The following is a 21,192-nucleotide window of genomic DNA, read 5'->3' as shown; positions in this document are numbered from 1 at the left end:
TCATAACATGTATTATATAATATAATTAAGCACTTCCATGAAGCACAGGAAGTACATGCTGCTTTCAGAAAATAGTTTTTATTGGTAAATTCTTCTTAATGTTTTCTGATAGAAATGTAAATGATGAATCTCAACAGACTGGATTTTTCATGAGGAGAAAACATGATGAATGTAAACAGTGTAACAGTGTAAGGAAGCTCTTATTGGAGTGTGGATCTTTTGAAGTCTCTGAGAAATCACTTTAAACGCTGAGCCAGATGAATTTGTGGAAAAACGCTCTGTAACCGTTACACAAAACAATTTAATCCTCGTGTGTGCTGCTCTTCACAGATGGGCAGATTAGTTGCCTCTCTGAAGGGACACGCCGCTTCCATTCACATGTTGCACGCTCGCTGATCAAACAGCATCAAAGGCTTGTTTTAAATCCATAATGCTAATGTTTCTGTCTCAGTTTGGAGAGGCGCTGTCTTATCAGAGTCTGTGCGGTTGCCTTTGTACAACGTGAAGCAGCAAAAATGATGAAATATGAAACTAACGACTGAAAGACTTTTGCTCGTCCAGCCAAAGTTAGTCAATGTCACCTAGTGGCTGTAACTAAGGAATCCATGTACAGTATATACTGCAGTACTGTACTTGTAGACCCACTGATACGAGTTTTAAAATGAAATGTTAATGTTTATATAAGGTTTTATGTGATATGAAGATTGCTATCTTATATATATTTATATCCTCAACAGTAATTTGTACAATGAATGCTTACATGGTGACTGGGTTATTAGTTTGCCATAATCAGGGGGTTGAGTTTAACCCTTAGAACACTTCTTTCCATACTATGTTTAAATATACAGTATATACAGAGGCTATAAGAATGTGCTGTGTACAGTGTCTTGTATCCTTTTTTTGAAAGCAACCTAGGAAATCTAATAAAAAAAATAATTTCCCCACTTATATAAACACACCTGAGCAAAAAGTACTCAAAATGTTTAAAATCCGATTGAATTTGTGAAATTTGTGAAATTTTGGAAATACATCACAAATGCCTCAGAGGTGAGAATCTGCCTCATTAGGACCAGGTTTTGCTCTCTATGAGGACTACTGGTCCTGAAAAGTCGATTGTTTATGCCAGCTCCCAAACACTGCACACACACACACAAGGGCAAGTAATAAAAGGGGTGGGGAGTGGAGTGAAGACTGCTGCAGGGGAATCTATGCACTGTAAATAACAACACAGACCATAAAATCATAGCTAATGCACTGCCACATCCTCCTATACTGCACTCCCTGCAACATCACTGTACTGTGCTGTGCTGTATTAGCATGAGTGACTGTACTCTGTCCTCAGGAGGAAGTCACACAAACACTCTTCCTCTCTAATGGCTGCTCAGGCTGTGTCCTCACTCAGCCCAAACATTGCTTCACATCTTAACCCTTAGTGCTCACGTGGCACAGATCTGTGGTAAATTGCCGTGGGAATAATACACAACTCCTTATATGGACATCCTGGGTGTGTGTGTTTATAGGTCATATATCCAGGCTTTCTTCTTACGTGTTGATGAGTCAAAGTTATGATTCATTTTATATTGCATTTTTAATTTTAAAAAAAAGGATATACACTCTATAGTGCACATTCTTATAACCTCTGTATATACTGTATATTTTAAACCTTTAACACTGAGCGTCATTACGGTAATTTCACTTGCACTGTTGCAGGAAGTCGGTGAATCAGTGTCTTTGTCACCAGAGAGGAGAGAGTTGGAAAAACACCTGTACATAGTTTCCATTTTTTTGGCCTGTTTTTGGACATTGAGACAAAAACTCAAACAAATGCTATTTTAAATATGTTTTATTCTGTTCACATTTCAAAATCGGATGTTTTTGCTAAACAAAACTTTAGTTTTCTTCATTTTAAATTGTTTTAACACACATTAAATTGTAACTAACTGCCAGATATTGACAATTAAAATCTGCAAAGAAGTCCAGGCGGACATTTTTCGGCTTAGGTGTTAAAGGGTTGAGGAGCCAAAGTGCTGTGTGTTCTATGGGTTCATGATTTCCTCACACTCTCAGTAAAAACCAGGTCAGGTCCGCCTCTCAGGCCGCACACAGTGAACAGGACACAGTGGATCTCAGACTCTTCACAAGTAACAAAGCAAAGTGCTCACAGGGAAATCAACAGGGCAAATGTGATGGTGTGGTAAGAGGCACAGCTCGGCCTCCAGTCACGGCTGTCTCACTGAGACGAGACGTTTCCATGCAATTAGTCCACAGAGCCTCTGCCAAGGCAAAGGAGCGATGTGCCACTTTCTACAGCTGAGTGTCCAAAAGCTTCAGTGAATACAGACGTATAGAGAGTTGATTATTGCATTACTGCACATAGTCTGGCTTCATTCACCGGCCGCTTACTCAAAGGCCAACATGGCCATTCAGCAAATTCAGCGTGTGCTCTTCTGTATCAATCGCCGCTGATCTTTTATTGATGCGATGATTACCTGCAGCTTTTTCCTGTGTTTCCTGGAGTGTCCATATTGTTGAGCTAAATAATTTAGTGAACAAGCCCACAGTGGAAACGCACGGACTCAAGTGGGTTTAAAAATGATCCAGTAACACCCTCAATGCATGGTGTGTCCTTCACTGCTGCTCTGACATGAAAGATGACTTGCTGCTGCTCGAGAGACGAGCGTGTATTTTTGGGGAAGGTTATAACTCCACAACGTCCAGGATGAGGTGACGCGTGGAGCTATAGATACTCCGTGTCACACCTTCTCTCATTAACGCGCAATTAAAGTTTCATCAGCGCTGAAATATAAATGAGGCGGAATATGTTTTTGGGGAACAAGCGTTCTCACAGATGCGATGCTTTAATTAAACTTCAGAAGCAGGCGCCCATGTAACCGCTGCCATTTAACATCAGTCTGACATTTCTACTCTTCTCTATGAAAATAAACAGTGTGAGGATTTGTCAAACAAAGCCTCACTCCCTCCCCTTCTCTTTCATGCCAGGATTCTTTTCTCTCCTAATTGTACACAGAGCTCCAGTGTTTGCGTGCTAGAATGATCACGGCAGAAGGCCATGAATCGTGCTCCTCCGTCTCTGGTTTGACTGTGTATTCAAGTTCAATGGCACAAGTGCAGAGGAGCAGAGATGAATGTAAATAAATATTAATATCATAAATATGACTCAAATGTTGCATGCACAATATGGAGACGCTTGTATCCTGCGCCAGCATAAATATACTTATGTAAGGGAAAATTCTCACGTTTGTTTGGGCCTGAACTTTATTAATAATTGACTGTGAGTGCAGTGAGGAGCAGCTGAGCTGAGGAATTGTTTACATTCAAAAATAACTAAATTGTATGAAATCAGTGAAGCACTTTTGTAACATTTTACATGCAGTCATTTGGCTGTATTTTCATTTTAATCACCTTTCAATGACATCGTCCACTTTACTGTTTCTGCTCTAACTTCTAAGGGGGAGAAAACCCATGAAAGGAATTATTAAGCACTACTTTTGTGTTTTTCTCCATTTTACTGTGTGTATTTGTCACTAATGGATGCACAGTCTGTGTGAGAGCTGCTGCTGCAGCACAGCTACAATTCCCACGATGCCACGTTGCTTCCTGACGTCTGAAAACGAGGTCTTTTGTTATTGTTTTGATTGAGAGACCGCTGAGCTGCAGAAACCACATACTGTGCATTTAAGTGGTCTGTATTTATATAGCACTTTTCGAGTTTTAACACTTAGTGCTCACGCAGGTGCACCCATGGGAATAATACGCAACTCCTTAATTGGACATCCAAGGGGTGTGTTTATAAAAAAAGTGTTTATATATAAGTGTCTTCTTATGTGTTGTTGAGTCAAAGTTATGATTCATTTTATATTGCATTTTTAGTTGATTTTAGTGATGTAAGTAGCAATAATTGTGCAGAAGTCACCAAATTAGACCGTTTTTCTTTGTGACATATTTCACAAATTCAAGTGTGTTTATATAGTTGGTGAAAATACTTTTTTTTTGTTCATTAGATTTCCGAGGTTGTGCTGAAAAAAAGGGATAGAATACACTCTATATTGCACATTCTTATCGCCTCTGTATATACTGTATGTAGTAATGTGGTCTAAGGGTCAATGACTGCTCAAAACTGCTTCACACTGCAGTTTTGCCATTCACACGTTCACACCCATTCACTCACACTTTTACACAGCACACATCTACACATCTTTCATACCGGGCCACACAGCAGGTGAAGTGGTTAACACTGTTTCCTTTTCAGCAAGAAGATGTGAGAGCACTCAGTCTTCCAGCTCTGTGAGAGTGGTGAGAGAACCCACAACCTTCACTTTGACTCGACCAGTGAGCTACAGTCGCCCTGTAACTGTCCTAAATGTTACTGAGTCATTTTTCTTCTTCTAATACTAACTTATAATAGTCTTGTGTGTCATCAGAGCTGTGAGCTGTCACATTATTCATTTACTTCTAACAGTAACAAGAAAAACAGCAAAAATGATGAAGGTGATTGTGAAGGTTTTTTAAATCATTCTCCTCATAAACAGTCAGAGTTTGACTCAGCATCTGCTCATTTATGGTAGAATGAGCGACTCACCGTCACCACATCCAGTACAGAGATATAGATAAAGCTTTTTCAAACAACTCGTGGACTTGAGGAGTGTGTAATTAAGTCAATGAGACGGAATATTTAAGAGAAAAACAATAAAGTGCCGCCTCACTTACTCAGAGTCAGCGAGGAATAGATGATTTGAATAAGTTATGAAGGACTCCCCACTGAAGGAGGCGTTGTTTTTGTGAACTGCAGTTTGCTTTGAGTTGAATATTGACCCATTTGCAAAGTTAGTTCATTAAGAAAAATTATGTAAACATGACGATGTTTCCATCGATTCAGCAAAGTGAAGTATTTCATGTTCCTGGATGTGTGAGCCGTGAGCCTGTCAATGAGCTGGATGATTGAATAGAGCAGTGGAAAGGAGGCGGGGGCGGCGGCTAATGAAGACAGTGACTGTTGGAGAGCGGGGGGGTTAGTTGACAGTACAAAAATAGAGTACATAGGAAGAAATGGATTCAAGTCAAACAATAGGTGTCGCACTCCTTAACCCTCTGTGACGTGTGCCGCGATGAAAAACAAACATTCATTTACTCCAGGGAGACTTGTGTTGCAGACAGTAACAAGCTCAGGGAAAAGTGATCTGACTGAGAGACAGTGAACACTGTCATGGATTTACACTGAAAAACAAAGCTTTTAATTGACGCACAGCTGCTGGAAAGCTACGCACGCCTTCACTCAAAAAGTCGTTTTCCCAAAGTCTTACTTTGTTCTGATCGATGATGACTCAGCAAAACATCAGCGGAAAAGTTCTGACATTCACCTCTGGGTGAATCTCCTTCCTCCTCCCCCTCCTCCCCCTCCTCCCCCTCCTTTACTCCTGCTGCTGAAAGTGACAGATTAAAAGCATGGCTTCTAGCTAAAATAAAAGTCAAGCATCAGATGAAGACGGGCTAAAAAGAAAGATAAACTGAGTTTCTCGTGTTGTTCTCTTGTTTTTGTTTCAATCAGACTCCATGAGTTCCTAAATTTCAAACCTTAACCCTTAAACACATGAGCCTCAAAATGTCAGTCTGGACTTTTGTTGTTGTTGTTGCTTATTTTAACCATAAAAGGGCCAGAAAATGTCCCATTTTTCCAGAATAGCTTTCAATATCTGGCAGTTGTTTACAATTTACTGCATGTTAAAATGGTGTTTTAACAATTTCAAATGAAGGAAAAACAAAAGGTTTAGAAACAACACGGTAGTTGCACATGAACACCAGATTTTGCATGTTGTGAACAGTATAAAACATATTTAAAGTAGCATTTGTTTGAGTTTTTGTCTCAATGTCCGAAAACAGGCCAAAAAATGGAAACTATGTAAAGTTGTTTTTCCCCACTGTTTCTCTTCCTGGAGACAAAGACGCTGATTTGCTGCTTCCTGCAACAGTGGAAATGAAATTACCGTAATAACCACACGTTGGCTTTGACGTGCAACTTCTTTCTTTTCCTGTAGCACAAAAAGCGCTTTAAGGGTTTGACAATCATTACCATCACCTTAGTGATGGCTGACGATATCATGATTATTGTAGTCATGTTCATTTCTATTGCATATTAAGTTGTGTGATACTATTCTAATTTATGATCTAGTTTATGATCACGTGTTGTTATTGCTGTGCTGATGCTCGACTTCTCTCTTGTGAGAAAAAGCGCGGCCACATCAGTCAGAGCCGGTCTTAGCTTCCCTCCACTGGCTCCCGGTCTGTTTCCGTATCGATTTTAAACTTTGATTAATGGAGCCCTCAATGGTCTGGTCTCCCCTCGTCACCACACACCAACCAGAGCCTTAAGGTCCTCTGACCAACTGCTGCTGGAGGTTCCTAAAAACCAGACTTAAGTCTAGAGGTGATGGGGGCTTTTTGAGACCCTTTAGGGCACAGGCGTCAAAGTCAAGGCAAATTCGGCCCGCGACACAATCTGCTACGTCTTTCCATCTTTGTTTCCTCTGACACACTGATTAGTACCAAGTTACCTTGCCAGTAAAATAAATAAACAAGAGCCGCATCCAGAGGGGGGTTATTTGTATTTGGCTTCCTCTCTTTTAGATTTATACATCTTGGCTAAGTTACATGTAACTACAGGACTGTTTGTGCTGTTCTACTGAGGAGAAGTCAGTATAATGTCAACCCCCTCTGTTCTTGAATTTGACACCCTGCTATAGAGACTTTTAAATCCTGCCTTAGAACCCACTCTTTCTCTCTGGCTATTTATAAATGAGCACATGCACATTTTTATGTTTTATTGTTTTTACTGATTACTGTTTTTAATCTCATCTATTTATGTATTTATTTACATAGTTTTGAATAAAACCTGTGCGTTGAGATTGTTGAATATGCTAAATATGTACTGCATACGGTATATTCTATTGGTTAATTTGTGTGTATACATATGGGCAATAATATGAATCTGTATATTTACATTCTAATTTCTCTCATTTCCTCTTCTTCTATAACTTCCTACTTGTGCTCACAGGGGAAATAAGAGAAGATGATAGTTGTGAGAGAGTGTGAAGTGCTGTTGTGTCAGTGATGATGAGTGGACCTGTGTAACACGTGTCTAACCCCCAGCCCAGGACGTTAACCCATAGGTGACTCTACCTTGGCAGCAAACGATGAGCTCGGCTTCTCCAAGAGGTCCCAGAGTTTCATCCTCTTCTCGGAGCAACACGTGGTGGTAAACTCCTCTCCGTCCCGCTCCCTCATGTTCTCCGCCTCCCTTTTGAGCTCCTCGTTCATCTGCTCCTTCTTCTGGTGATACCTGGCCTGGCAGCAGGACTCCAGGTAGATCTCGTCGATGCCCCAGAAGTCCAGCTCTTGGCTGAAGGACAGGGCGCACATCTCCTCCATCATGTGCAGCTTCCCGGTGCGGTAGAAGTTCAGGATGGAGGTGAAGGCTCCCGGGTGTCTGTCGAAGAAGTACTCGTTGCTATCCAGGCTGTAGTCGTCGCATATCTCCAGGATGGAGTCGTGCGTGTTGCAGTCTCTCAGTTTGCCCAGTCTGGTGCGGGGCAGCCTGTCCAGCGTCCTCCACAGGACTTCATGGATGAGGCCCCCGACGTTCAGCCTCACTCGGCGAGAGTGGGTCTTGATGCGGATGATGTCCACCGTGTCCGGTGGCAATGCGTTTGTTGAGTGAAATCCTGTTTTGATCATCTTTCCTGAAGTCACGGGGTCGCTTGAGAAGAAGATTAAGAAGACATGACCCTGGAGACGACCACGTCAGGGTCCCAGCACTGTCTCTGTGGCTGAAACTGAAGCAACGAAAAAAATGTTAAAGAAATGTCTTAAAGTGCAAAATAAAAAAGGTGAAAACAGTGATTATAAATGATATGCGCCATCATTCCGTGTGTACACATAATACAGTCAAATAGAATCCAATTATTACGTCATAAATGTGATAATATATTAAAAATAGTAAAAATAGTCAGTCAGTTTCATTCTTAGTAGTAGTAGTAGTAGTAAGCAGTTAGCAGTAGTAGTATGGTAACACTTCCCAGTCAGCAGTTAATGTAGACTCCATGTGGGCTTTATTTGGGCTCGTGCAGTATGGGTCCCAGGTGGGTTTGTCCGTGGTTTCCATGGTGGCCCCGCCTTAAGGGACCTGCATAATTTGCCCACTTCAAGCCCACTTAAGTTCCTACTTAGTAACCAGGAAGCCTGGAAAAAGGTGCTCACTAAGAACTACTACTGGAACGGCTGGGGCCACCATGGAAACATGGACAAACCCTTGGGGACCCGAATATTAGCCAGAATATAAACCTTATGGGGGCCCATGTGGACTATATCCACACTGTGAGACAGATATTATAACTATATAATAAATATAAGGAGTTAACTATGGATGGATGCTGTTGTTGTTGTTGTTGGAACAGCACAGCCGTTGTCCTACAGCAGCAATGTCAGGTGGTTTATCCACTCATCAGAGAAGCAAATAGATATTTTAATCAGCTTTAAAGAGGCACAGCCGCTTTTCTTGCTCACCGGGATGAGGGAGAGAGAGAGAGAGAGAGAGAGGGAGAGAGAGAGGGAGTCCAACTCTCTAAAACCACCAGGAAACCACTTATATATTTATCTGTTACTTTATTCTCTTCTGTTCATGTGTTCACGTTAAACTGAAGCTACTTACATGTTTATAATAAAGCAATTTTCTATCCTTTAATTCGTGCATATGTGTATTTTTTGGTTGTATGTCACATCCGTTTTGTCAATGGAAACACAATGTTTCCATTGACAATAAAGACTTTTTTGAATTCGAATTTAAGAGAGAGATTAATTGCGTGGACTGCACTAATGGTGAGCGCTGTCCGGTGCTGAAACGCTGTCGATCTCTGCCCGTCTGTCTGTCTGTCTGCCTGTCTATCAGTCACCCTGGAGCCCGGGCTCTGTCGCTGTCCACGGACTCCGGTGCTGAAACGTCTCCCTCAGCTCGTGTGGGACAGCCATCAATCCATGGACTTTTAAGACTATTATGTAGAGTTTTTGAACGTGACTTTAAGGAGCTGAACCGACACCAAAAACCACCGATTATCAACTCATTACTCGTTACATCGCTCATCACGAGAACGTGTTAACTAAGTTCGTGGTAGCGTTATTTCACAAGCAAATAAGAATAATGAATAGTACATTTGGTGATAGATATATCTATAGCAGGTAGTTCCTCGTGGAGCGGACAGACAGATAATGTCAGATAATGACACGCTGAATAAATGTGATACATACGCGTCTCCCGCATCTCCAGGTTCACCTCATGGACGCGCAGCAGCAACATAACTTGTGAGGTCCGCGTCAGTCTCGGGTCCGCTGATGGAGGCTCATGATCATGAGCTTCCTACACCGACATGTTGGGAAAATATCACAATGTTCAGTGTCCAGCCCTCCCGCGGTGAATCAACAAGTACACACTTCTTCTGAGATGCTCTCGGTTTCGTTCTTCTTCTTCTTCTTCTTCTTCCACCTGCAGTCAGTCAGTGTGTGTGTGTGTGTGTGTGAGTGAGTGGATGCGTGCTGGCCTGAGTCTGAGCCTGTGAGTGTGAGTGTGAGCGGGATCCTGGAGGAGCTGATTTCACTGAGGCTCCTCAAGCTGCAGCCTGTGTGGGTTTAACCCTCACAGAGCCACACAGCTCTCAACAGCCCTCACTGCATCACAGGAATCCATTCCAATCCATTTCAAATATTACTGTAATTGATGCAAATCTGTGTTAAAACTGCTCAATAAACACTCAAAAGCAACATGACTGAAGGAAACATCTGTGAATGTCTCTGCAACACTCCAAATATCAGATGTGTCCTAAATAAATCCTCTTAGTGCTTATTAAACTTTGTCTAAAGATGTTTTATAATTCAGTTTTGACAGTTCTATCTGTAATAATCTCATATAGATGATATTATAGTTGCGTCAATAGCCTTCTATATTTCTAATATGTTAATAAAATAATATAGATAATTATTTATGAAGAGTCCATATTTGTAATATGTTAATAATATTATATGAACAACAATTCATTATTATATCAGCTGTGAATATCCTACACCTAATCAAAGATAGATATTGGGGTCAAAGACAGAACATAATACAGTTCAAGGGGTCGGATTAAATATGTTTTCACCCCTTTTCGAGTGTGAAATATGGTCCTTTTTTCTCTCCCTTTGTAACATCCTGAGTATTCTTATGTTCTGTGTCCCATTTTATTTTGAAACAATTACAGCCACCTCTCATTTCAGTGTCTGCTTCCTGTAGAGTTTCCCTCCTCTGTGATTACTTGCCCCGCCCTGATGTGTTTCACCTGTTATTCGTTATCCGTCCACCTGCTTGTTTCCTGCTAGTTTGTCTTGTCTGTTGACCAGTGAGTGTCCTGACCCGTATTTAAAACCAGTTACTCATGAGCTTTTTGACTTCTTTTGTTTGTTTTTTCATTTGTGCTTTTTGGAAACCTGTTTTTGTTCAGGACGAGTAAAAGGTGTTTTTCTGTTCAAACTGTTGTTGAGCGTTGTCAGTTCAGCCTGATTCCCTTTGCACTACCTGTTGTTTTCTTGTCCTTTGTATGCATTACATGTTCAAAATAATAGATAATATGATCTGTGCCACAGGTGCACCCACAGTAAATTTACTGTGGATTAAATAATACACAACTTCTTATGTGGACATCCTGGGGCTGTGTGTTTATAGGTCACATATTCAGTCTTTGAACAGTGCTGTTGAGTCAAAGTTATGATTCATTTTATATCACATTTTTAGTCGTATAAAGTAGCAATAATTATGTCGAAGTCACAAAATTAGACTGTTTTTCTTTTTCTTTTTGTTTATAAAAATTAGCCAAGTGAACTTTGAACTGTGATGTATTTTACAAATTCTATCTGATTTTAAACATTTTGAGTACTTTTTGCTCAGGTGTGTTTATATAATTTGTGAAAATGAAATTGATTGCCTAGATTGTGCTGAAAAAAAGGATATAAGACACTCTATATTCTTACAGCCTCTGTATGTACTGTATGTTTAAACATAGTGATGAAAAAAGCCAAAATGCTCTGTGTTCTAAGGGTTAAAATGTGATTGGAATTAAGAGTAAGTTGATGTTTCTCCTAAAAAACCTGCAAAACCTGCAGTGAATTCACTCGTGCTCATCATCAGGGATCAGCTGCTCTCCATATGATAAACATACAGCAGGCGTGTGTGTGTGTGTGTGTCAGTGCAACAGATTTGTGGCTGGCTCTGTTTACAGTACATGTCGTCCCCTCCTCATTATGCTCTCGCTCGTTTTCAACAAACAGAAACACACTCTGATCATCGTAGTCACAATATGTCAGTTTTACTCACAAAACACCGTGTGTGTGGCCGTCGTGTACTTAAACCACCAAACACCAAGATATTAACATCATCACAAAATGCACTATTTACACATTTTCATAAATATTACACACTGTAAAATATAAATACAGAATATAAAAGTACAAAAGGGCATATTAACAACATGTTAGTGGTGAAATGTACAAAAAAAAGAGATGTGTTTTTTTTTTTTTTGCTTCTTTTTAAGAAAAGTTATTGTGCGTGAGCCTCGGTTTATATCGGAAACGCAGGTCTCCCTCCGGCTGAAGCATCCCGAATCCATAACGACCGGCATTCACCTCGGGCATTTGAGCGTTTGGGTCACACAGCTGCAAGTCCAAGTGTGTCAACATCAGGTAAACAAACCTGTAAGCACACAGGTGAAACGCATTAGAACAAAGCAACTTCCTGTGGAACACTGTGGAACACGTTTCTCGGACACTCACTCTCGGATGGTGTGGATGGCAAACTTCTTCCCCACGCAGCCATTGGTCCCCGCGCCAAACGGCATGGAGGAATATTTCACCCGTCTCCCTCTTTTATAAAAAGCGCTCTTCGCCGATCCGTCGTCGTTCAGGAAGCGGTCGTACTTGAACGTCTGCGAAAGGAAACGCATCTTTATTAACACCAGAAATTGAATGAAAGCAATAACTGTTTAACTGTCTTTATTTTCAAGGAGCCTTGCAATGTCCTTCCCACGGCGATTATCTGTGGTTCTGTTCCCTCTGCTTGGCTAATCCCTCATTGGTCTACAGCTCTGGGTTTGACCTTTCACTGGGTAATGCAGGGTCAGCTGTGTGTAGGCGTTGATCCCGCCTTATATAAATATCCCCCAATGCTAATTACACTCAAGTCTGCCTCCAGCTAGTCCCTAGGACAATTACTCCTGTTAATACTGGCAGCACTGTGTGTGTGTGTGGGGGGGTGATGGAGTGGAAAGGTTGGTAACATGGGAGCTCTTGTTTGAACAAGTCAGCACAACAAACCTGCGGCTCACGGTGAATCTCAGGGTCCATTTGAGGGCTGATGAAGGGGAACAAACACACCCGGTCTCCTTTCCTCAGCAGGTAATCGTGGCCGTCAGACAGGTGGATGGTCTTTTCCTGCACCACCTCTCTGGTGATGAAGGGGGCAGCAGTGAGTCTCATTGCCTCCTCCAAAGCACTATCTGAAAAAATGGTGATATAAAAAAATATAAAAATATAAATAACTATAAAGGATAAGCACCACTTAGCAGGATATTTGGCACTTGTATATAATGGCATTTACTTACTGTACAATTGGCCTATTTTACAACACATCAACTGGTGCTATTTGTGCTTTTAATCGTCCAAATAAAACTTTTATTTGGTAGATGTAGTGCTTAGAAATGTCTGTTTCATTTAAACTGTTGTCAAATGCAAACTGATTATTGCAGCTTATTATTTATGTGGATAATTATTTATGTGAAAGATTAGATTACATTTGTTTATATGCATTATTATTATAATTCTTTTGCAATGTCATATTTCGTAAAATACTTGCATGAACACATAAACATTGCATAAATAATTATTATCAGATGTTATATATTATCAGTCATCATCATACATATCAAACATTAATGTACTTTTAAAGTTTTTAACCCTTAAATTGCCAAGCTTTTGTCATGATGCGTCAAAAATAGGGATTTGAATGGGTTTCAATGAGGACATTTTTGAGTGTAAGGTGTGTTAGTGTGAGTATTTTAGTTAATGTCATATACAAAAGACTAAAAATAGAAAATACGTGAAAAAAAATATTGAGAATACTCAGAAATGCACAACCTGGGATAAATGTTTCACAATATGCATGAAATATTCCAGAAATTAAAAATCAAAACCACATCAAAAAGGGATGATGTGTTTAAGGGTTAAAGCTGAGCATTTCATGCTCAATACTGTTTCTTTACACAGTGAATACGAGAGTAGCTTGTGCTTTTTCTGAAACTTGGGATTACATCCTTACCAAACACAGGAGTGACTACAGGTGTGTCCATGAGTGGAGTCTCTGACGCCGCCGTCTGTGATACGTGGCTGAATTCTTTCTTCACGGCCATCAGAGCTTCAGGATTAGTCAACAAGTAACCCAAGAGCCAGAATGCAGCAGGACCAACGTTACCCTGGAAACAAACAAAAGACTCCCATGACCATGCTGCTAATAAAGTTGACACTGCAGTGTTGCATAGTGACGACGCAACTGGTTGTTTGGTGACGAACAAATGACACAAACGTTAAATCAAAAAGACGAATGAATCTCCAGCGCTGATGAGACACAGGAGAGCGGCTTCTTTCCACGTGTTTGGAATGAGGGCAGTCGCACTCTGGATAGTTTCACTCCTGGCAAACGCACAGTGTGATAATGGTTTACTTAAAAAGGAAAAGCCACAGGAACCTGCCATCTGCCTCCATCCAAGGCCAGAACTTCTAAAGCGATTAAGATTTATGGCGAACCGCGGCGGCGCTGTCTGCCAGCAGCACAAACACAAAGTAGCCAACGCTATGGAAACACAACACGGAGAATAAATTCACTTCAAATTGCCTACGAAGTCACTACGACGTGCAAGCACTTTGTTTACATAAGCATTGCTGATGACTGAACTTGTGTATCCATTAAAAGATGCCTCACAACAAGTTACCTCATAGATTGTAATAGTGCATGTGAATTTGTATATTTTATCTTACTAAAGAACGTGATAAAGTAGCTCCAGAAGAGCTTGAAGATAAGTCTCAGAAGGATGAGTCAACATTCTGCAGAGTACGACGTTACCCCCCAGCTGTGCTGTAGAAACACTGAATGATTCAATACTGTACACAGGTAGATGTGAGAGTTAGTCCTCACTTAGACGAGACCATCTGGAATCTCTCTCTGTCTCTCTGAGGTACTGTAAAACTATAGTAGTGATATTTAATATTAAAATATACATTAAAGCAAAGGATGAAAGCATTTTGAATAAAACTTTGAACTCCGACACCATAAAAAAGTAAAATGGCTCTGTGCTCAACACTTTATCTTTCAGTAAAAGATGGTACACATGGCAACAGTATATTCATTCTTTTGTTGTAGGGCAATAATATGATGGTAAATAACATAGGGAGATGTGTGTGGGGCATAATATAATAATCTGCTGCTCCTTTATGAACCAGAACCAGGGAGAGAGTGCATATTAGTCCAAGTCTTAGCTGTCTTATACTGGCTCCCTGTAACTTATGGAGTTGATTTTAATTAAGCTCCTCCTCCTTGTATACAAAGCACTTTATGGGCTCGGACCAAGCAACATCGCCAACTGCCGACCGCAAAGAACACTGCGATCGTCCCCTGCTGGTTTATTGGAGGTTGCCGCTTTTGTTACTTACGCCCCTGAACTTTGAAACACACTAACCTCAGATATCAGGGACTTTTTTACTCTAGCCTTCAACTAGCTCCTTTTTATTCCACCCTGTGTTTATTTTAAAGGTAAAACAGTATTTTAATAAGATGGTATCACCACAAGATGACCTCTCTTTAACAACATTCTTACCACGTTATTATCGTTTTGTTACTGTGCTGTAATTTCAAGTGTTACCTGCTCATAAACAGAGGTGAAGAGCGCACTCGTGTGCCAAACACGAGTACTGCACCGCAGCGACTGTGTGTTTGTAACCTGGTCCCTTCAGGAGTTCAGGTGTGGTGTGAGAAAATGTGCAGCACAAAAAAACGTGACGGTGGCATCAGGTTCATCTCAAGTTCACTTTTAGAACACTTTTCTAATCTCTACAAATGATCTGAAAACATTCTTTCTTTGTGTGTAAACGGAATGCTTCGTCTCACCTGTGTGGCCCAGAGTTGCATCAGTAGAGCTTTTATCTGCGCATCCTCGTCCGCCCCCTCCTCCTTTAAGAGCTGCCTGTAGCTGTGAAGCCAAGGGCTTGACCCTGAATCCTCAGTCAGACCTGCTGGAGCCAGAAGGTCCCAGAGTCTCTGCTGAACCCTGTGGGCCGTCCTCTTCTCCTCTGTGACACAAAGATAAACATCAGTAAGTGAGTGAGTCACTGGCAAAACATAAGAGAAGTCAACTTTGTTTATGTGGGAGCTTTGCCTCACATTACAAGACCAAGTCTTGACATAACAGAAGATGATGAGCACCTCAGACAAAAAAAGGATAGACAAGTAAAGTAGACAGGTGAGCAGCACTGAGACAGTAACACACGCCTTTACGACGTCTGCACTTCAGAGTTCCTTTTAAAACGATTTTATTTGTTTTTAAATCCTTAAAAGGTCTTGCCTGCATCTTAAAACCTCCCATTTTTACTCTTTGGCTTTGTTCTTCGGTCTATTAGGTCTTATGTTTTTCTATTTTATTTGTTTTATTGATTTATTTTTGATGCACAGCACTTTGTTTCAGCGGTTGTTGTTGTTTTTAAAGTGCTTTATAAATAAAGTTAGACCGGATATTACTGGGTTGGGACGGCAGACACAACAGTGGCTCACGTATGACAGAGAACGCTGCGCACATTGAAGCACGGCCATTGTCTCGCATTGGGTGGAACGGAGTGCAGCGATTAACAATGACACACAAGCAGAGACATGACATAAGGAGCATGCTGTGACATCAGGTTTGGATGATGAATCGCACATGTTCTCACTCCTTTATGCTCCGTAAGCAACTGCGAGAGTGCAAGTCACCATGGCGACCACACAACAAAGTCAACGGCAAACATATACAGTACATACAGCAGATGATGTAAGAGCACTTTTGCTGAGACACAGACGTTGTCCTGACTCATGGTTTGGATCAGTGATGAACAATACTTTTCATCACCGACAGACAACAGTGTTTTCAGACCTCAGCTTCTCGTGGACCTTGTGGGTCATGGAAAAGTTTGGAATTGAGAAATTTAATTCCGTGTCATTACCTGGCTTCAGTGTGCCCCTCGCCAGTTTGGTTAAGAGTCCGTCAAACTTCTTGTACTCCTCGTAGACGCTGGAGAGATCCGGGCTGTTGTTGTTGTTCAGTTCTCCCCCAAACAGCACCAGGTACCCCGCCCTGCAGAGAAAGCACACACACACACAAGGTGTGGGAATGTGTTGGTGAAAGACACCTGGCCGATTCTGCCTTGATGGAAAGATAATCGTCCCACTCGTATTTAATCCGCTCTGTGCTGGTATTTTTCCACAGAGAAGGTAAACAGAGCTGTCATATAGGATTTCTTTACTTTGTTTAATTGAACGGTATCATGAGAGCGCGACAGAGTGACGGTTACATTCACATCCGCTCTGCCAAAAGCTTATTTATGTGCACGCACAAACCGGAAAGGTGACTCTGAACTTAAGGGTTAATAGACGCCACATTTATCACGGTGTGTTGACAAACAGCAGACGTCACAACTGACCGGCCTGTGTAAACTGTTTAGCTGAAAACTGTGTGTGTGCGTGTAGAAATGAGTGGGCTCCTCCATACTTGAAGAGTAAGCTGTATGAGAAGTTGAACAGTCCCTCGTCTTTCCAGTGTTTCTGGTTGGGAGGCATCTCAGCTTTCAGGAGGGCCCGCAGGTGTCGGCTCATGGTGCCGTTGAGGGTGGTTAAATTCACTCCCATGAAGTGCCTGCGGACAGGAAAGTTTCCGGAGAGGAACACAGGAAGAACGGGTGAAAATCAAATCACGTTGACTGTCGGTGTTGTGACAACAAGGTGTGACGTGGTGACACAGAGAAACTGAAATCACATGACATGGATTCCACCCCAAGTCGGCCGAGTGCCCAAACGAGTGCTGCAATCTTAAATCATTTCAAACCAAGTCAGTTAGTCTTTAAATCACTAATTGGTTCTGACCTCTCGGGTCCTCGTGAGTGATTTTCTGGTTGTGCCTCAGGTCAAATCTTTATTAAATCACTGAAATAGTGGTATTGTATTGTTGGTTTATTCCCTTCTTGGACCATAGTTTTTCTCTTGTCAGTGTAAATCTGCCTTGTCTTGCCTCACCTTCCCATGCACGGAGCAGTTTTCCTGATTTTTCTGTGAGAGTCAGGATTATGAGGATTATGAGGAATCTTTTCGTGGGTGATTCACAGCTCTGGAACTGATCGGCTTAATCAGCATTTGCTGTGAACTCATTTGACAATAGTTCGAATGGAACGGACATGTGTTTTTCTTTCAGTTTAAGTCCTCAATTTCAGAGCATTGATTAATCTGACCTGGGCACAGACTCCAGCACTTTCTGAATTGTAATTCAGAAAGTTTGATACCATGACTCGGGCTCACACACACACACATATACAAAGAGAAGCCAAATATTGATCTTTTTTCTGGCCCTGAATGAGTCGCGATCTCACAGGGAGAAGCATAATATGTGGTTTTCCAGCTCAAAAACCCAAATGAATAATGTAAAAACTGTCGGTATCAACATGACGCCGTAAGAATGCATTTCCAAACATGGGGAAAGTAGGTGATTTTCCACAAAACTATTTCGCTTTCACATTTCCCATGAAATGAAAATGAAAATATTCGGGCCAGTCTTTCAGTTTGGAGTATAAATAAATGAATAAATGAGGACATACTTTCTCATCATGGCTTTGGCAGTATTGGGCTGGTGATGCGGGAGCCGCAGGCTGAAGATTCTCTCCATGAGCACTCGCGCGTAGCGTGTGAAGTCCAGGGACTCGGGGTCATTGATGACTGCGTCATATGAATGTGGATCCAGCAGCACAGTGACGTAACGTCCAGCCGCACGCACCTGTAATCATTAACATTATATTATTGTATGTATATGATAGAGTTTTACTGAATATATCGATATTTTTTTATGTCACTATTATAACCGAGAATCACAATGTGTTTTCATGCAAATTCACAATGAGATTTTTAACAAGTCATTACCTGAACATCACATTCCAGTCTCTGAGCTCTGACATGTTTGCTACAGTTGTAACGAGGTTTATTGTCTTATTATTATTATTACAGTAAACTATGTATAAATCAGTGTTGTAATGTAACAAATATATCATAACATATCTGTACTTTACTTTGTTATTTGTCTTTCTAGCGACTTGTACTTTTACTCCACTAGATTTACCCCTAACTACCGTAGTTACTCGCCACTACCAAATAAAATCAGAAGAAGAAGAGTTGGCAATGGTCTGTATTTATATAGTGCTACCCATTCACACGGTGCAACATCAGGTTAAGTGTTTTGCTCATGGACACATATAGACTAGCTGAGCCAGGGTTTTTAACCTTCAACCTTCCAGTTGAAAGACACCTCGCCCTACCACTGAGCCACCATGGCTCAATCCTAACTCCTCACTTTTATAATACTTTTACTTTTACACAAAGTCCATTCAGTGGCTGCATTTATCTACATGTATGATTTTTGCTGCCCATTGTTTGACTCGACGACATGTGGGACTTTTGTTTATAAGGGTGTGTCTTTCTGCTGTGATGCACCAGGTAGAAGGAGGTACGGGACTTTTCATTCCTTATGTCCTTATGCAGCTGTAGCTTCCTTATTTCAATATTTTTATTATGTTTTCTTGTCATTCGAATACTTATTTCTATTACTTTATGTGTTTAGGGGCTTCACATGTGTCTGCCCGGTGTTGTTTTGTTTGTTTTATGCACTTTCTGTCAGACATTAAACAGAGACTGTCTCCAAAAGAGTTTATGTGACCCCAATCAGTTTTCAGTGGAGGCAGTTTTGTCTAACTTTATTTGGATATATACAGTAAATATATTTTTCAGAGTTGTAAATGTGTGAGGAAAAGTTGCTCAGAAAACCTACAGATGTTAGTTTTTTTGCTTTGTCAAAATATTCATCATTACGTTGCCTCTACTCACTGTGAAAATGTCGCCATGCTTCAGCTTCATTCGATTCAAGAACTTAGATGCGTCTTTTCCAAATTCAAGAGCATGGCCTAACCATGGAATTACTCCTTTGTCTAGAGGTGGCTCACTCTTTGACCTAAAAAGAAAAATAATAATACATATAAATAATTATCTTTAGAGGTTGATGTGGCTGATGTATTATATGTTTTCCTCCTGACATGACAGTAGCTATTAAAAAGAACACACTGATACTACTGAACACTCAGTTCCCGGACAGTTACACTAATAATCTTAATTTACAGAGTGACAACATGCTGTGTTGTCATTTACAGTACGGATGTTTTTATTCTTCCTGCTTCTGCGGTTCGTCGTGTGACCGCAAACCTGTGTTTATGGACCTGAACTTCTTTAACAATGCAATAATAAGATTCCTCATTATTATTATCATCATTAGATTCCTCATACGCCACTTTTCTGCTTTAATTTTCAAAAGTAGGCTAATTTCAAAGTGTCCACACGGAGAGAAAGACACACTGTTCTCGTTGGACCACATTCCTCCTCAGACTGCAGGACACCAAACTGACTAAAGTAAAATAGGTTCACTCAGGTGTGGTGATATAAAACGTGCACCTTCCATTTACTAACCTATTATTAGCTGCTGCTATTATTATTGTTACTCCTGATGAATTCAGTATACAGATTTGACACGGATTTGAATTACACACATTTAACTGTAACACAAACACAAAGAAGAAGAAAGTTTAAAAACTGTAACTAAACACTACAGTGTATGTGTGTGTTGTTGTTTGTATTTATTTATTTAAAATAGGGACATTTGTTCATGTAAATATAATAAGACTATAGCCAGTGTCTGATCGATGGTAACACAAAACCTTAATGTAAAATAACTTAACACGTGACACACTGACAGCAGTAAAGACTGATAATAAATCACACATAATAAATATTTAATATAAAAACATGTTACTTAGAAAGTTTAAAGTGCGTTTTTTAAGTGTCAGCGTGCCTAGCATAAAAGTGCTGACTATTTAATGCTAAAGTGTGTGTGTGTGTGTGCGCGCGTGCGCACTTTTTCAAACATAAACACTGTTTATAACCACAGTAGTCCACATAGAGACCAAAACCTGGTTCTAATGAGGCAGAAAGTCATTTCTGAGGAGCTGATTAAAGCGGTAAGACTTGAATGTGTGTGTGTGTGGTCACGTACCTGGTTCTGTGTGTGAGGATGAAATAAAGCAGGACGGCGTGCACGAGCAGAAAAACGGTCCAGATCATCTCGCGTGGCTTCTCTCCGGCTCCGCAGACTAGTGTGTGTTGTCTCCACTCGGCTCTCGCAAGACTTTTAAAGGCTTCCCTCCCTCCCTCCCTCCTTCCCTCCCTCCTCCGGGAGAGGACGACGACACGCTCGCAGCTCCGCTCCGTGATTTCGTGATGTAAGTACGTGATTGTTTACAGGTCGCACCTCGCACCTTTTACACTAATTTCAGTCGTCTGTAGTTTCCCTGTTGTTTCATGAGTAACATTATGTTGCCTCATAAAAGTAATATGAGATCAAATATAGCATTTTTTTCTTGTGCTCGCTTTAACACATTAACTCAAGTTGACTTTTTTTTTTTATCATTTGCTCCTTTCTTTGTACATTAATATAAATAAAAGTTTAGTATTTCACTCATGTTAAGATACCGAAACAAAACTTGTTTCTAAAGTGCCCCCGTGCCACGTTTTGTAATAATCTGGTCCAGTTTTTTTGCTCTCATTAAAATTGGAAATAATTTGTACAAACCTACAGATACTGGGGTCAATAAGCACTCATAACCTGGAAGAGAGTTCCATTAATAAACAAATAAATTACTCTTATTTTAAATCATATGTTTTTATGATTCATATTTTCAAATAATAATAATAATAATATTTGAATGGGATAAACACAGAAC

At 40.7% G+C, this 21,192-nt stretch overlaps 2 protein-coding genes across 2 annotated transcripts in view; both read right to left on the bottom strand.

Annotated features, from left to right (window-relative positions):
• LOC131460308 (potassium voltage-gated channel subfamily B member 1-like) overlaps positions 1-9,605 on the bottom strand; it is a 36,329-nt gene extending 26,724 nt beyond the window's left edge. The window contains exons 1-2 of the mRNA XM_058630656.1: positions 9,316-9,605; positions 7,195-7,847 (exon numbers count right to left, since the gene is read on the bottom strand). Of these exons, the coding sequence (XP_058486639.1) occupies positions 7,195-7,749 (555 nt within the window). The 5' untranslated portion in view covers positions 7,750-7,847; positions 9,316-9,605. The remainder of the gene's footprint in view (positions 1-7,194; positions 7,848-9,315) is intronic.
• Positions 9,606-11,377: 1,772 nt separating this feature from the next.
• Positions 11,378-20,599, bottom strand: LOC131461353 (prostacyclin synthase-like). The gene is made up of 10 exons (XM_058632547.1): positions 20,466-20,599; positions 19,250-19,373; positions 17,974-18,149; positions 16,878-17,021; positions 16,333-16,463; positions 15,248-15,429; positions 13,406-13,559; positions 12,406-12,587; positions 11,866-12,017; positions 11,378-11,785 (listed from the first exon to the last, which is right to left on the bottom strand). The coding sequence occupies exons 1-10, from the start codon at positions 20,531-20,533 to the stop codon at positions 11,623-11,625; spliced, it is 1,476 nt and encodes a 491-aa protein (XP_058488530.1). The 5' UTR covers positions 20,534-20,599; the 3' UTR covers positions 11,378-11,622.
• Positions 20,600-21,192: the final 593 nt, after the last annotated feature.

Source organism: Solea solea, chromosome 6 (genome assembly GCF_958295425.1).
Source record: "Solea solea chromosome 6, fSolSol10.1, whole genome shotgun sequence".
Classification (NCBI taxonomy): domain Eukaryota; kingdom Metazoa; phylum Chordata; class Actinopteri; order Pleuronectiformes; family Soleidae; genus Solea; species Solea solea.
This window is presented reverse-complemented; position numbering and strand designations above follow the sequence as displayed.